The sequence below is a fragment of the Melozone crissalis genome, unplaced genomic scaffold (assembly GCF_028551555.1).
Source record: "Melozone crissalis strain CALT ecotype California unplaced genomic scaffold, PUWL_Pcris_2 ptg000013l_1, whole genome shotgun sequence".
Taxonomy (NCBI): domain Eukaryota; kingdom Metazoa; phylum Chordata; class Aves; order Passeriformes; family Passerellidae; genus Melozone; species Melozone crissalis.
This window is the reverse complement of record NW_026535791.1, coordinates 62,402,630-62,420,794: the sequence shown is the minus strand read 5'-3', so window position 1 is coordinate 62,420,794 and position 18,165 is coordinate 62,402,630. Positions and strand designations below refer to the sequence as shown.

The 18,165-nt window shown below is 36.4% G+C and overlaps 1 protein-coding gene across 1 annotated transcript in view; it reads right to left on the bottom strand.

Moving 5' to 3' along the window:
- Positions 1 to 18,165, bottom strand: part of POLA1 (DNA polymerase alpha 1, catalytic subunit) — a 187,236-nt gene that overhangs the window by 98,602 nt on the left and 70,469 nt on the right. The window contains 6 exon segments of the mRNA XM_054271899.1: positions 3,441 to 3,572; positions 5,274 to 5,452; positions 12,646 to 12,820; positions 14,816 to 14,947; positions 16,441 to 16,573; positions 17,804 to 18,009. Of these exon segments, the coding sequence (XP_054127874.1) occupies positions 3,441 to 3,572; positions 5,274 to 5,452; positions 12,646 to 12,820; positions 14,816 to 14,947; positions 16,441 to 16,573; positions 17,804 to 18,009 (957 nt within the window).

Sequence of the window (18,165 nt, the reverse complement as noted above, 5' to 3'; positions counted from 1 at the left end):
CCAAAGCAGTACAGAATTAATTACCAGTTCTATGGATCTATTGTAAGTATAATAGACTAAAGAGCTATCACAGACACATTTATTGTAAAAGCACAATCCCAAGAGTGTCTAGTAGAGGGCCAAAACGATTAACACAAATGCTTTGTCAGATCAAAGATAAAACCTGCACCGCCCAATTGAGGAATGAATTAGAACAGTGGGTTATCTTTCAAATTAACCAGGGCAGTTAGTGAGGAAAATTTCATGAAAGTGTAATTCTTAGCCTTTGTGAATCCACACAGCAGGCATTCTGCCAGCTGACAAGATGATGAAATTTTCATGCTTAAAAAAGCCCTCTTCATTTCCCAATTTAGATTAGCTAGCGTTTCTCTCTCTTTTCATCTATTTGCTCTTCTGAAGCAGAATTAAAAAAAAAAAAAAGCACACAACAGGATCAATCTCTCATAGAATAAATGCATTTCTGAGAAGAAATAAAATCTATGTCATTTAAAAATATATTTACATTTAAGAGCAAGATCATCAAAATTGATATTGCTAATACCATTAAGAAACTGTAAATACTGGAGCAATGGTAGATACGTTTTAGATGTCAAATATAAAACATTTCAGTGCCTCATGGCAAAAAACTATTGCAGAAGCAGATCTTTTCATATAAAGGCGAGTAATTTACAAAAACAATGGGATTGTAGCAGGCTCACAGAATTCTATTTATGCACTTACATTTGAATCTTTTTCAAGGAATGTTGCATATCATGGTTGTATTTTTTTTATTTAACACAGTTTCATGTGCCAAAAAGGGCAAGTAGATTTTCTACTTTTAGATTTTATGGCACTCCTCCCTGCCCCTAAATTTATACAGCCACATATAAAAGCATTTCAATAGCCTAAAGGAAAAAACAAGCAATATCTTGAACAGTTAAACACTCAAAAAAAAAAAATCTGATTCAAAGCACACTGAAAAAAAAGTATTCATCTCAGTGAGCTGTGGATCAGGCTGAAAGGCTCTTGATAGGGTTGTCTTCACAAAAGGTAGCTCATTATTTACAGGTTAAAAACCACATTTTTTGCATTTTGTTTTTCTATTATGTGTCATTGACAAATGCATAAACAAAATACTATCTAAAAAAATTAAAAATGGAGTGACACTATATTTGATCCTTACAAGTCAGTATTTCTGTGCCTTTCAAATGCAATTACTACAATAGGAGATTGCTTAATGAGAGGCTGAAAGTTTCATTAAATGTTTTGTTCAGACAGTTCTTTGCCATAATACTTCTGGGTGTGTCTTTATAGCTTATAGGATTATATATATTAGTGCAAACACCCATTTGATGAATTTCAACTCCAGCTGTTATACAGCCACTACAAGTACTGGATGAAAGGAATAAACTAAAAGTCTCAGCATCTGATTTTCTAGGAGCTATCAAGACAAAAAGTTCACTTGCCCAACTCCATGAAAAGCCCTTTCGTAAAAAGAAAATAAATGTACAATCTGGAAATTAATCTCACATTTCCAGAGTCTGAATGTATTCCACAGTCAAAAACAAGCTTTAAACCTTACTATAGCTAACCAGTTTAAAAGCAAATTCTCACTACTAAAAAAAATCAGAGGCTTTTACTTACATAGACAAATCATTTTCTTTTTAATTATCTTAATTATCCAATATACCATGAAGCAAGATACATAATGGATTTAGGTAAGCAAATTGCAATGTTCAATATTCAAACATTACAGTTTGGTTCTTGGTTTGGTAGCTTGGTCTTAAAAGAAGACAGAACAACTAACTAAAATAAAAACAGAAGAGCAAAAAGCATTACATCACTTTCTGTTCTTATCAGCAGTAAGAATTTCTCTTGCCCTTAAAGGCATCTTTTTTTACAAGTTTACTATTGCATATCTTCTGCACACATTTTCAAACACTTTAAATGCCTGAAATTATTTAGCACATGGCACTGTCTGTTATCATTATGCATGTACATTAAATATAAAAACCAACTTTCATACAAAAAGAGTCAGTGTAAATATATGACTTAGTCCCATTATTTAATAACACTTTAATATAACGGTAATTTTGCAGACAGTTGGACTTTGCAATAAAGTGACATGAGATCTCACATTTTGGTGACCTCACCTGTCCAAGTCATCTTTAACTTCAATGGAAAGGAACAATCTATCTCTACCTTGGGAAATAATGCTTGAATTTTATTAGGCTTAGAAAGTTTTGTCCTTCTTTTGATGCAAAGATCTTCAAAAGAAGTATTTTTACCTTCAGAAATTATAATGCTTTCAGAAGAGTGTTTAGAAAACACTCACCTGTAATTGCATTAAGAACTAGCACAGAAGAAAGATAACACAAAACATACACTTTCATACACTTAAACTTAGCATTAAACCGTAGAAATAATTCTTAGCATTGTAGCTGCTGTTTGCAAAAGAATTCTGTAATACTTAAGAAAACACAGAACAAATTAGGTACATCACTGACATTTGGTACAGGCTAAATTTTCAAAAACTATTTACTTTTTTGGGTGTATCAAAAGTTATGAAGGTCACAAAGGTTATGAATGTCTTCAAAATTCATGTCCCTCCTGCAGTTCTGTAAGCAGGCAATGCTGGACAATAAAAACAAGCAGGCAGGCAATAGCATAAGATACTCTATGAAAATTTGACCAAAATAGCTAGATGCCAATTCACAAAATATGAAGCTTCTAGCATATTAGAAATACAAACTATACTGATATAAGTTAAAAAGCATGGTGGATTTTGTCCTAATGTTGGACAGTGAGAAGATTGGAATTTTAAATACTACACCTTTTTTCCCCACAATGCCATACAAAGCCAACCATCACCACTGGTACTCTGGATTTCTTGCACTACCCCTCAAAAAAAGAGAATTATATAAATTTAATTACCTACCCATTCTTCTTATTTTTTTCCCTTCCCAATCAATTTTAACAAAGATTCATAGTACTTCCCTTCCTACAGTCCTTCAAAGAATTTTACAGAGCTATATTCGAGTTTCCTTTTCACAATGTAAGACAATATATATCAATTTGAGTTGAAGAAAGAGAATCATATTTCAATTACATGAGAAACTGATATCTACATATTTGATAAGCTTCACAGATTTTTCTAAAAGCATTGAGATAATGCACTCTGGCAAAAGATCTGGAAAACAGAGCTACTACATCTGTAATAATGCTGACACAAACAGTAACAGAAATGTAAATATATCTATCTTGAGGTTGAACTGAGAAAACAAACATTCTAAATTTATTTTTTAATTCACTGATTGTTTTATTTTCAGAAAGTTGGTTGGGTTGATGCTGCATGCTACTACGTTACACCACACAAAAAAAGGGTTACATGACAGTCACTAAAACCTCAGCACTACTTGAAAAACCCCTTTCCTACAACAGAGTATTTTCTGCATACTTACACTGTAGTATTTTCCGATGTGGCGTCTAATATCCAGCAGTAACTTGTTGTTCATTTGAACCACATAGTTGAAAGGAGGCTCCTCACATTCTGTCTTGCTGCACCTCTGCAAGCTGGGTTCAATAAACCGCCCCTGACAACAGAAGTGTAAAAACAGCAGCATTATGACAGAAGATGGAAGCAGAAGTTTAGACATAATACATATATTTTTAAAAGTAGCAGTCTTAAAGGGCCCATAATATCTGGGCCTTCTTTCTTCCCATCATGGTTGGCCACACCCATACAGGAAAACTGCAGGGCAGATCTATCTTCATTCTGCTCTTAAGGAAAGCTCTTTTAGAGAATACACCACTAATTAATAATTCAAAAAGAGATGCTGAGTAAAAAAAAATACATCTATGAACAAATCATGGTCCCCCATCTTCACCTAAACAAACCCAGGTTTATTGTTTTATCAGAGACAAACTTCAGCCTCAGTCCACTGATCAGAACTTTGAAATCAACCTTGTAGATACTAATAATGAAATTACCAACAGGGCTGTAGAGACAAACCGCATAAAGAAAAATCACATTATCATCTTTAATTTTCTCCAAGTTCAAAGAACAGCTCTTACAGTTTTGCACCATCTCATTCCCTTATTTTTAAAACCTTCTCAACACCTGACATTAAAATTTCAAGACCTGGAAGTGTTGTGTGAACAGCTAAAATTAAGTTTGTGGAATTCTCACAATGTAACACCAGTCTGGTAGGCTGGACAGTCATACAGCTTCAGAAAACTTTCTTGCAAGGTAAGACTCAGCTGTTGTGAGCCATCTTGGCTAAACCCCCACTCACAACATTAATCAGTTCCAGGTGAAATAGAGGAGATTTTTGGCTTGGTTTCAGGATTTCTTTTGTGGTTTGGTGGTGGGGTTATATTTTTTTTAAGGAGTTTGACATCCACTCCTCTCCAGTTAGCCCATCTGCAACTTGTCAAGTCTACATGCAATTAACTGTCTTATTTACAGCTGCGATGAAAAAAAGTCAAGGATTCACAGAGTATCACTCGATTTGTCTTTTCCTCTTACATGCTTCCAAAGACCGCTTTATTTTGATTCAAAAAATGCAAAACATCTGCTGTTTGTCCAAATTAACTTAAAATAATTACTTTTAATTTAGATAAAAGATTTATTTGCTTTCAGTTTCAAGGTTTTCACTACTCTGAAGCTCGCTAATTTGCCGATGACTAATACGTACATAACATGCTGTAGAGTTAAATACTTGGCCCCACTTCAAGATGTGGTCCAAGGTCAGAGATACATTTTTTGGCAGAACTTCGCAACAAGAATGTAACCCTATGACTTTTTATTCAATTCACAGAGACAGAAGGAAAGATAAGATAGAAAAACCTTACTCTCAAGAAGGGAGGTGGGATGCAGCAAGATAAACACAAGTTTAAAAAGCACTTTGTTCCAATTAATATGATTGAGGATAAGAAACTGCCACTGCTATACAAAATTTTTATTAAATAGAGAACAAGAAATTACTAAGGTGTTAAGGATTCCTTTAAAAAGTAACAGCACAATCATTCACAACTGTGGGCAAACAGATTAATGAAGCCAGATAATCTCACACGTTCTGCGAGACGACGCAGCTGAAATGCAAAAATGGGAAAAATATTTCAGCACTATCCTATCAGCAATTATCTGCTCCAAAGCTATAAATAGCAAGACTGAAACAATATGGTATCTTCTCCTACATCATTTGAATCCTATCTGAAAAGCTGTTCTCTCTACAAGCATTTTTCTCTCTCACCAATGAGCAGAAATGAAACAAACAAAAAAACCAACTAACCGAACCATCAAAGACATTGTCATAAATATTTTCTGTTCCGCATTTGAGGCAGCAAAACTTGAATCTTTCACAATCCCTATATTTCTCCTCATCAGTGAGCTGAGCTGGGCCACCAACCAAGGCATCATTCTCATCTTTATGGTAATGGTGATGGACTCTGAATTGGGAGGGATCCAGTCCTATTAATAAAGAAACAAAAATTTCAAAAGACTAAGAGGTCAACCATGCAAGCAGGCTTATTTTTCATATGCTTGGTGAAGCAGATTCAAAAGAAAGTTACAAAATGTAAATTCAGAAGCTGAAAATCTCTCCTTAGCAAAACTTCCTCTATAAAACATAAATACATTCTACAATTTTTAACCAGGAATAAAGGTTCACGAGACATGAAGAAATCATCTTACTTATCTTCTTACGCAAGATTGCTTTATAAATAAAACAAGCACGCTGCATTATCATGGGAGCATGCAAGAGAACATTTTGTTTCTGAGGAAACCACTCCTAAAGGATAGCTTTATTGTTATTTCCTTCTTAAGTTACATTGAAAATATTTCAATAAAAATGTGCATCGTGATTAAGAAACAGTCTTTAAATCAAAATGGCACCATTAATACCAAAAACAGGGAATAAAAACCCCATTAAAGAAACGCGGGTGCACTGCTATTACCAACTCCTTCAAGTCCGTACACAACTGCCAACTCTGATTTCAATGCAGTGGTCGATTTCATTTTGGCTCAGTGGTTAACAGCATGGAGGTTTCAATCTAATGCAGTGGTTAAAATTCAGCAGCAGCATTTAAAACCGCAGCGCAGGAGACAAAGTGCTTTATTTTTGATTGCCAGAACTCAAGATTTTAAACAAATAAATACACAAAAGAGATCCCAGAAATACTGATTCAACCACAAATAAGTAAATAAGCAAGCAAGCACGAAGTTCACTGTTCTAGGAATAAGACTGCCAAAGTAAACTTAATAAAATCCTCAAGTTCTGTCATCCTTTGTCATGTGCAACATTTTAAAAGTCCATGCATCTCATTTACAGGGGTTTTTTGTTAACTTTAGGAAAAGACACATGTTCAGAAAAAAAACTTAATCAAATGAGCACGTAGGAGAAAACCTTCAGAAAACTATGGCTCACTTTAGTAGTAAAACAAAAAGATCAGAGAAGCATTGAAAAAATATATTTAACAGACATTAGGCCAAGTAACAGATTACCATGTGTTAAACCATATCCTGTATAAACTTCAGTTAAAAAATGTAATAATTCCTATAAGAAATGTAACCAAGACTACAAATAGAAAGTGAACCTTCACCTTATTATAACTGTACCATGACACTTAAAGACAATGGTTAGGAACAATATTCAGTTAAACTACACAAATATTATTCCACTTATAACAGCTGTGCTATGCAGGCAGATATAAATTGTCTTTATATAAAAGATTTTATATGTCTGACTTTAATACCACTATTTTGAATTTTTATGTCGCAGTCTTAAAACAAATTCAAGCACAAGGAAAAATTCCGTTGGCAAATAAATTTATTTGGTTCTTGATAGAAAATGGGTTTCACTAAAATTTATTCAATCTTACCAATTTTGCCAAAAGAAAAAAATGTCAATGCAGAAAGGTTAACAATTCACCTCCAGGAGGTTTCTAAACTTTTAATACAGTTCTCCACTATTCATTTAAAGAAAAAAGGCAAAAGTAAAATACACAGCTAATAGCATATTTTACACTTTAATACACATGGTATCCCCCAAAAAAGACTGTAGGGGTTTTTTCTGGCTTTTTTTTTTAATAGAAGGGTTGGTAATATATATGCAGCACACAGGTAGTAGATAAAAGGTTTAGAAAGGGAACTGGAGTTCAGTATTCAGATTTTGCAAAAAAACAACTATGCAGTAGGTTGGATCTAAGACAGTAATGGTGAAAACAAAAAAATCTCAGTTTACTCTGAGTTCAGAAGTGGAATGAAAAAACATCATTCTAACTTTCTGATACAGATACCATTACAGTTCAGCTAGGAATCTTTGGTTTTTTCCCAAAACACAAATATGGAGGAAAGCAGCTCACTAAAAGATAAAAGGAGACAAATTCTGGTCATCAGACAACTGCAGTTCTCCAACACTGAGTCAAAAACAGTGACTAAATATTGGTCATTTTATTTTAATTTAACAGGGAAAAAAATTGATTGTAAGAATTTAAATCACACCTATCTCTGAATTTTCTTAGCTGTTTTGGCTGGAAAAAACAACAAAAAAATATTGTGCTGAACCAAGCATACAGCTAAGTTTTGGTGTGCAAACAGCCACAGTGAAATAAAAGGGACTCCAAATCAGGCTTTGAAAGAACATGCCTACCTTAATTATCTTGTGGAATTGGGAACTATTTTATTTATTATCTCCTTTCAGGAATAGTTAGTTGGTTCAGTTAATCCATTTCAGCACCTAACAGGTATCCTCTCACTCCAGGTCACACTGGTCACATTATTTTACTTGGTACACAAAACAGGGGCTATCTAATTGGGCAGTGGGAAAAAAAATAATATCTGGTTTTGGTAATTTTTTTAATTAATAGGATGAGACCAATCAGTGAACTTTGAACTCCTTTTTTTATTTTTTTTTCCCTCATGACATCAAGAAGAAATAAAAATCAAAGCAACTTTGACTCACTCGGACAGAAAAAAGTCTTCAGGACTATCATTAAATTACCTGCACTGCAGGTGAGCTTTATCAGCTCACCAAAACCACAAGGCTGGGTGCAGGACAAAGCACTGCGACATTACAGACGTGCGGGGTGACCAAACTAATTAACACAACTAAGTTCGGGGAGGCGTTCCTTAATTATTCAACAGAATTATTAAAACCATTACTAACTGGCAAGCTAAGCGGGTCACCCAAGAACCTGAAAAAAAAGGTCACCGATTTTTAACCAAACGCAGTATTTTAAAAACAACATTTCTGCGGATGGCTTGTGCCCTTCCTTCCCCTGCGGGCCTAGGGGCGCCGCAGCCGCCGGGCCGCCGTGCGGGGGCCGGGGGCTGTTCCCGGGCCTGTGCTCGGGGCTGTTCCCGGGGACAGTGCCGGGGGCCGTTCCCGGGAGCTGTGCCCGGGGTTCGTTCCCGGGGCCCGTTCCCGGGATGCCGCATTCCAGCCGCAGGTGCTCGGGGGCCGCGGCGGCTCCGCCCGCACCTTGCCCCAGGGACCCCGCGCGGGAGGCCGGGAATCGGCAGCCGGTGCTGCCACCCCGCGGCCGGCGCCGCGCACTGCAGCGGGGCCCGCGGGGCCGCCCGCCCGGCCGGGCCCTTCGTTTGCTCACTCACATCGGTATTGCTTCTTTTATTCATCCATCTTAGAGTTGTCTCTTTCATTCATTCATATTTTCATTCTTTCTTTTATTAACACCAACGCGCTTTAGCGATTCTCAGGTTCTGAGCAGGTCTGGAGCATCTCAGAACACCCAGCCAGCACGCAAACAGCAAAGTCCACACACTCTAGGGCTACTTATTGTATTGTCATAAAGTTTTGTCACGACTCAAATCTTAATTTTCATCGCTGTCCTTTCACTTCACTCCCTAATGTGAGCAAAACAACAAAAAAGTCAAAACCTGAGGTAAATTCTGCCTGCCACAAGGAGAGCATCCATCCTGGTTTCTGTCTGGAGAGCCTGTCTGTGCAGGCTACATTAAAGACAACTGAACAATTCTCTAAAAATAATTTTTTTAAAAGACAGTTTAAAAAGCCAATATATTTGGTGCTGGTGGGTGTCCTTTCAAGAAGCAGCTAACACATAGACACTACCTCAAAGCAGGGAGCAGAATTGGGAAGTGCTCCTAATGACAAGCCTCATCAGGAGCCAGTAATGACTCCCTAAAATCAGACAGCATTCCTAAGAAATGCCCAATGCCAAGCAATCTGCAGAGCACCAACATGCACATCCCTCTAAGGCAGCAGCACACACCTCTTTCAGAACATCATGACACTGTCTAGGACAGCAGTCATCAACTTCCATCATTTGAAGCAAATAATATTCTGCAGTAACAGCTACAGAAGTCTCATGGTTAAAGAACTCTGCTTCCATAATGTCTGCTTATTTCTGACAACACACAAATAAGATGGAACTTTTCTTTGAGACAAGGAGCAGTACTCATGTATTAACAAAAAACCCTTATCTGAAATACAGTAAGAGAATTGCTGTGCTATACAGTTCTTCCAGTTTAAAAGCTGGATATCTTAAGGATGAAGTCAGGTCTCCAAGACTTAGGAAGATCAGATTTATTCAATGATATAACTGATTAGATTGCAGACTTTATTTAGTTTTACTAACTGAGACAATCCTCATCTTGTCACTGCATTTCCACAGAAACTTCAAGACAGAGAGTGAATGCAGGAGTATGCCCAGGAGGTTCTCGTTTTTAGGAACAACGAGCTTCCATCTCTCAAAGCTCAGCAGACCTCCTACAATGCCCCAAAACAAAAGGTGCTTTTCCACTTGGTTCCATAGTGAAGAAATATTATATTTAAGGGGTTCTCTGCAATTTTTAAGTTGCATTATTTGTTCCAGTTCTTCAGTGTTGAATATAATGTTTAAAATTACTTGCTTTGAGCACAGACAGAACAAAGAACTTTTCAGCACTTTGATGTGAGTCAAGCTTCCCCAGCAGAGTTCAATTTTATCTACTCAGACTAGCAGGGTGACAGGAAACAATGACCTTATAAACATGCATTATTGTAGATTCTGTTAAACATGCAGCCAAGATCATTTTTCTACAACCACTGTCCCTATACAGACACATATTCTACATAATACAATAAATGTGATCAGTGGAGGAAGACACTCACAGTGAGAATGCAACAGGGTTTTGGTCCATAGATATGATGCTTATATATCCTTCAGAATGGGAAAATGTGCCTTTTTGCAACAAGATGGGAAAAACAATGGGAATTTGGATGTATATCATGATGAAAATACTAAGTAAAAAAGCCCAACTTAGCATCACAGATCAGTTAACAGTTTCCATATTTGCTTGTTTTACCAAGATGGACTCAAGTATCTTGCACTCTTTTGTATCTTACAAAGGATTTTTGATTTTTATGAAAGAAAACCACTCGACTATGCCTCCAGTACCATTTTAAAAACGCTGTAAGATAACTTCAGCTTGCAATGACTAATGTACAGCCCTGATCAAGTGCTGTATATGAAAACCTAAGCAGATCAGAAGTCTTGAAAGAGACCTGACTTTACGCTCAAGCACAATTTAAGCTTCCCCAAGAAAACAAAGCTGGGGAAGGTGATAAAATTTTGACTGTACAGCAAGGTCAAACTGAACACACTTCAGATCTAAGACTGTAATAGATACATACAGGTTTTCAGACTGACAATTGTGGACTATTAATAAACTCTCAGCTGCATGATGTTATTACAGACCATAAAAGAAATCTTCATCTGGAATGTACTACAGTGCAAAAAGCAGCACAGGCACTTGCAAACAGTGGCAGGACCTTCTGTGCCTATCAAGTGGCACAGAGTTCTTAAGATCTGGGTAGTTAATTTAGGCGTCTGAAGGAAGCCAGTCTTTTCTGAAAATCTAACCTGTTGTGAGTAAGAGCTCTGAATTTGAGCTTAACTCTACAAGACTAACAATCTTTGCCAATAAAAATAAACTAGCTTTAGAAATCGTTCCTGTCTTTTACCTAAATGAAGTACAACTTTGCTGCCTATTTTAAACCCCTTCAACCTAACCAAGAGTGCTTGACCTTTTCAGTCAGGCATGCCACACAGTCAACTCTGACATCAAGGGAAAGTTGGATACCAAGGCCTTGCCACATAATAAACAGGATGATTTGTGTGGTCAGCCTGCATGTGTGGAGTAGGGCTGGCACCTCCTCAGAGCATGAGAGCTGTTGAGGACATGTGGAACATCAAATGCCTCCAAGAGACACCTTTGCTGACTCAGAAAAGGCAGAATTTGTGCCTTCAACCCCTTCTCAACCACTCAGAAACGGAGATGGAAAAAGCTGCATGTACAAGGATTGTCTTGGGAGATTAAGAATCCTTCATGGTTATCATCCTCCTTCCTGAGACACAGCAAGGCACCTTTCTTGCACACATTCCAAGTACAGTCTCCAAGCTATTCAGCTGCTACTAAGGGAGCTACAGAGATGCAGTTACACAGGTTAAGGGTCCTGAGACTAACCTCTACCAGTTGATTTTTAATTGGCCAAATCCTGGATCTTGGCCTTCTTTACCTAAACACAAAATGCTGACAACTAACTCTTTCTATGAGCGTTGCAATATTCTGAATAAATTAATTTCTGCAGGTCTGAACTTCCTGTAGACACAGGCAAAACACAAACTATTAAACTGACAGAGTGCAACTCTCTAAGAAGTTCTTTCAGAGAAAAGGCAGTCTCGTCAATAATTTCATAGCCAGCAAAATTAACAACTTTTTCATGTCCTTGAACAACACTTTTGAAAATAACGAACTACGTGTGAGTTACAAATCACAAAATTTCTGTTTATCAAGATCAGTCAAGTCTGTTGGTTAATCACTTTTGAGGAGGAAACAACACTAAAAGGAATACACACACAGAGCACAGCATTTTCAAGAACAAAGACCCAATAGAACTGTTAACAAATTTTCAACCTTTCAGTTTTTCTAGGTAAGAAGCCCAGGGAATAGAGAAGAAAGAGGCAATCACAGTTGGGCAGAAAAATCTCTAATTCTAATTATGAGACATCCTTTTAAAAGGAAAAAGAACTCTAACAAGAGCAATTCCCTGTTGCTCATTTGAATTAAAACTGTTGATTTCATGGATCACTAACATTAGTTATATTTTTTTGACAGCACTTCTTGGTTTTGGGACCACTTAATTCCACCAAATGAAACAGTAAAAACTGTTACTAAGATTTTATGTTTCTATTATCCGCTAAGTCAGGTCTAGCAATCAAGTCTTCACTTACATCCTAGTAAAAATTTGTATTCTTTCATTGTAATTATGACTTTTTTCTCCCTGGGAAGATGCCAGAGATGCCAGCATTTCTCTCTGGAAAAATATTACACACTCCAGAACCCCTTTAGTAACTTAAAATCTCAAAGACATGCAATAGTACTGTCATTTCTGAAAAGCAGATTTTGTAACTCTGAACAAGGATTGTAAGATTAAATTCATGTTAGTGATCACCTTCTGAAAAAATACTATTCTGCAGAATTAGTATTAGAGTCCACACTGCTTTCTACAGGCTGTGAAACACAAGCTATTGTTCAATGTAAAAAGACCGATCTGGGGAAGCATTTCTGTTGAGAAACATACATTAAAACCTCTGTCTTTGGCTCTTGAAATTCTTCAAATAAACTGAATTTAGAATACTTACCTAACCACGTTGCAATAAGAACAGAGTCAATTCCCTCTATGGGCATACATATTCTAGCAACTACTGGATGTATTTGCTGTGACAGGTAGTACTGATAATCAATTTTAAGATTTTCTTGCTTTTTTAACTGTTCTGGAGCATATGCTCGCTGGCTGGCACTGAGATCTGATCCATCCTGAGGAGACACACACAAAACAAAGTGTGAAAAAACTCTATACAAAGGATTATGCTTCAAATATTATGCATAATTTTAATGCAAAATCATTACACACTCTTTTGGTTGATTTATTATGCATCCAATACAAATCCAGCAGTAGTAAAAAAACTGCATTGCTGATGCTGGCATCAACTAGCAAGTTCAAGAATGCAAAACCAGCTTGTATTATTGTAGCCTACACGTGCAAATCAGTACGAGGAGACAGAGTAAACAGTCCCATCTGTCAATTCTGAAATGCACAATGAAAACACATTGTAGCCATCAGCCCAGTTAAAAATACACAGAGGGCATGCATTTTGGATTCACTTTGTACTAAACCAGCATTATCATTTTGCACAACAAGCAAATTCTAAGTTGTGGATATCAAAACTATATCTGTTTTGCTAGGAAATTTATATTCTTTAATTCTATAAAGATATTAATAGAATGAATGGTCAGAGAATGGACCAGCACTCATTGGCATATGAATAAATAACAGAGGCAACAGCATTGATTAGAAAGAGGAAATTCTAAAATATTCAGAAATACTGAAAGAAATGTATGGTGACATCTAAAGCCAAGAGAGAAACAGCATTTTGAGGTTAAAATATACATTACATTCTTCTCTAACTTGAAAGAGGAAGATAAGGATAAAATAATTCAATTTGGGAAGGCAATAACTAAATTGAAAACAATATACATGGAGGAATTAAGTATCAGAGAAAGACGACAGTACTCTTGGAAAATATAACTCAGTTAAATCTGTAGAATTGTAAACCCACTCCTCAACTGCCCTAGGAAATATTATTTCTAATGTGTGTCAAAAATCTTAGAGCAAAACTCAAAGCAGTATTTTTGCAAGATTCTGTAATAGATGTAAACATTTATAGAAATGGGGCAGGGTAGGGTGAAGCACCACAACTGTTTGGGGGGCTTTTTGCTAAGTATAGTCTCTTTTTTGATTTTTTAAAAGCAAAATAGAACAAATGCATTAATACATGACACCTTCATTTTTTCATTTAAGACGAGCTACCGGTTTCAATAGGGTCAGCAATGATGGACTGAAAACCCATCACTAAGAAAGACAGACTGCAAGCCATTGGTCCCTCCTACTCCTTTCAGACAACTTAGTATTCAGAACAAAATTAATTTAGGACTATTCAGCTCATCCAGCTGCTTTGCAAAAATAATTACAATGCAACTCCTTCAGCTCCCTTCTTTCAACAAGTATATTCTTCTCTTGTATTGTGCCACTGCTCAGCCGCACCCGTGGCCCAGCTCTCAAAAGTCTTGGCAGCTTTGGGGTGCCAGGCCAAGAACTCTCAATTAAGTCAAATACAGTATATTTTGGTTTGAAAATAATGAAGGAGCTGAAATAGTCACATTGTCAAGTTCATCAGCTTGGCCTAAAAGATCCCTTGGTCCATCTAACTCAATCTACTATTTTTTTAAAATTAACAGAACCAAAGTGGAGTAGATATTTGTGAAATAGGGATAAGCATTTATAGGGTAAACACCTGAAACCAGAAAGTGGCTCAAATTTCCCAGTCTATACATCAGAGGTGCCAGCAGATCCAATGACTATGAATTGAACAGACAAAGGTGATACTGGAAAAAACAAGGATAGTATTTAATCACCAACAACAATTATCTTTCCACAAATTAAAGGGTCTTCACAACCAGAATTTTCTTCTGCTGAAAATGAAGACTAGGCATTTTCTTCAAACTAAGTTCTAGCTCCAAACATGAATGAGTTCAGGGAGATTTTACCAGTCACTATATGGAAATAGTTGCTGAGCTGATCACAATGCTCTATAAAACCAAATGTAGTACAGACAACAGACTATTTTAAAATATAAGACTACCTCACCAAAAAGAAATGCCAAAACTATTTTCCCAGGAGCTAAGCTGGGATTTTTTTGCTGTATCTCAAAACAATACCTAGTATTTAGCTATAAAGAAAGACATTTTTACCTGACAAATGATATATGACACTGTGTCTCCTGCCTTCACCTTTCGGCCTCCATGAGAGTTTATCCACATGGCCACATGCACATGTGGCAAGGCTTTTTTGTCAGGATAATCCTGGGGATCTTTTGTCAATGCCTAAAATATCAAAGGGGAAAACAGAAACATAACTATGAGAAAAATCCATTACTTCAGTGATAGACAACTCAGAGCTCTAAAAGACAAGACCACATAGCAGCTATCTTCATCCTTCTACTATTTACAAGTTCATCTGAAACACAAAGTAAGATAAAATAACTGTACCAAACTTATTTGCCATATGTTAAGCCCTAGGAACCAGTCCTTCAAATTTTATAAATGTTATTAATAATAAAACAAAAGGATGTTTTTACAATTACTATCTGAAAAATGCGTAAGTGTTGTGATCATAATGCAATTGTTTTAAAATTAAACTAAATTGAAGATGACAATATTATGCAAAATACAAAAATAGAGCCAGACAGTACCCTCTCACTCCTGTTCATACAGTAAATCTGAATATTGTGTAGCTAAGGGTACACAACAAGCTCTGCAGCAAGAGGGTACAACTAAATTTAAATACTTCTGTGTATCTCATACTGCTGAGATTCCACAATGACTTTTTCCTTTAAACAAAATAAAATGCTACATTTAAATATTTACTGTCATCCCAATTCTTAGAAACAACTTCTACACTTGACTTAATAGTTAAATACATTTTTTTTCTGAAGTAATAAAACAGAGGAACTTTAGGAATTTTAAGTGAACATTTTGCTATATATATCTTTTGCAGGGACACTAAGTGCTTTTAGAAGATTTGCATCAGAACATTCTTTTTTTGAGTCAACCATAAAATTAAGTGATTTCTCTACACTAATATGACAACCTGAACACATTTCTTAACTGATTGACACAAAGCAGACAGATGTCCAGCTGGCAAAAGAAAAAGACTTTGGATGGACATTTGATAGATCTCTATCAGAAGCATAAGAGGGGCATGTAATACCCAATTCACTGGTGAAACACCCCCTCAACAGGAAAGGGGAGTCTCTGAAGCTAAAAACACAGTTTTTATCATTGAAGGTTCCCAAAAAAACCCCCTAAAACCGCAACACTGCTGCTAAAACTGCTGTAAACAAGGCAGAGTATTTTACTTCTTGTTGCACAAAAGTCTTGAATGAGGTCTCAAAATGACTATTAACTTTTTTATACAGAGCTTTCTAGGGAAATATTATTAGAGCTTTCTAGAAAACAGAGTATTTGATTTGTTTCCAATGCATTCTTTAGTTTATGCATTTCAAGCCCGAAATATAAAGTAACAGCTTAGGAGAGAACTTCCCCTGAAAACATCGTATCATTCTCTAAGTGCAGAGTGAGCCTGGTAAACAGCAGGATGGGACAAGACACTAAGGAGTTATTCTGGAGCCTCCAGCCCCAGTAGGGCTTTTCCCCCCTCAAACTGTAGAATCTTCACAGCATGTCCTGAACTATTCAGTACCTAATAAAACTCCTGCTGTTTCACAGCATCATAAGGATTAAATAGTTTTGTCAGCAGTCAATATATGAAGGAACAGCAAAGTTTTTCTGAGACAGAAAAGTGCAAGATCACTCACCTTGTTTATTTCAAACAGATTTGCAGGGATCTGACCACTGACCACGTTTTCTCCAATTTCTATAAGTCGCCTTTGAATATTTTCCACAATTATGTCTCGGGGCTGATCAGAAAGAATCTGACCAATTACATAGCTGCAAAAATAGCACTAAAATTAAGAAAAGCTTGGCACGTGCAAAACCATTACAACAGACAGAATGTTCTCTTCCCCTAGATTTTCTCTAGACATTAAAGAGCCCAAGGATGAAGTCTAATGAAAAATCTATAGAAATTTACCAGTATATTTTATGTTGTGTTTTATTTATTTACTTGTTTTACTAAAGGCAAATTACTGCAAATAGTTCTAATGCTAAATAATGATTTGGAATGGGTGAGTGCAACTTTCTATTTTCTTCTGTCATTCATTTTTCCATTTATTATTCCATAGCAGGTATCTTAAGATATGGGGGAGAAGAGAACATATCAAGTAAGCAAAGTCTTGCCTATTGCTGCAAAATGTGGTTGGAAGATCTGCCAGCTGCAGAAGAGTTAGTCACTAAAGAACACTCTCCAACATTTGTATAGCTTTAATTACTAATACATTCCTAACTTGGAAAAATTTGCTTCTATTATGATGCATCTTTTCTTAGAAAATGCAAGTCTTAAGAACAGTAAGCAAGTGTGTGGTGTATTTTTACAGATGTGAAAAGTATTCATTTTTGGATACATTTGGACCATGAGCTGTTTAAGTTTTCAAGAGGCATTATACAATGAGTCAGCACCCAGATGACCACCTCTCCACTCTCTCTTTCTTTCTATGATGCTAAATGTGTTGCTTCTACTGAATTAAAGCATTAAAATGCCCTGTGCAACGACAATTAATAAATAGTCAATCCAGTATCCATAATAATGAAGTCTCATGGCAAAAGGAAAGAGAAGCAGTCTTGGGGAAAGGGACCACCTCCTCAGGCTGCACTCAGTGCACTTCCAGCTTTTTTAGAGAGTGCTGAAAGTGCTGAGCACCAGCTTCTTTAGGAAATAAAACATCTGACCTAGAACCTACAACTCCAAATGCTGACAGCATCTGCCATCTTCACAAGATTTCAGTCCTGGTTTATTAAATGACATTTACAACACTGACAACTCAAAAGCACAGCTTCCACAGGAGATACAAAACCAGAGAGTGAAATGCAGTGACATTTGGACTAGCACAGGTCTAACCTATTACCAACAGCAGATGTTTACATCTCCTCCAAAAATCAGCTAAGTCCTGATGTTAGTTATCAACTGTGATCTTCAAGAAACACAGTATCAAATGTTTAGAAAAGTAAGTACAAATGTTTACTGTTTCAGAGCAAAGAAGACAATGCCACAAAGAAACTCACTTGCCAGTCTGTTTAGCAAGATCACACCAATCTCTCCGGACTATATCCAGCCCTTTCAGCTCTTGTTTAGTTACATATTTCCCATCTCCTGTTGGTTCCACACTCAGAGCAGCATATTTCTTCTTCTTTAACAATAGCAAGGACTTAAAAATTCCATCAATATCGATTTCCAACAATTTGTACAGCTTGTTCACTTCATTTTTGATCTGCAAATGCACCGACATAAATGACAAATGCAACAATTTAACAATGGACAAAATCAATTGTTCTTAAGTTTTAAAACAAGTTACATTCCACCCTGTGTATTTGCATACACATTTTAAAGACTGGTCAGATAACATTAATTCATTGCACACTAGTAA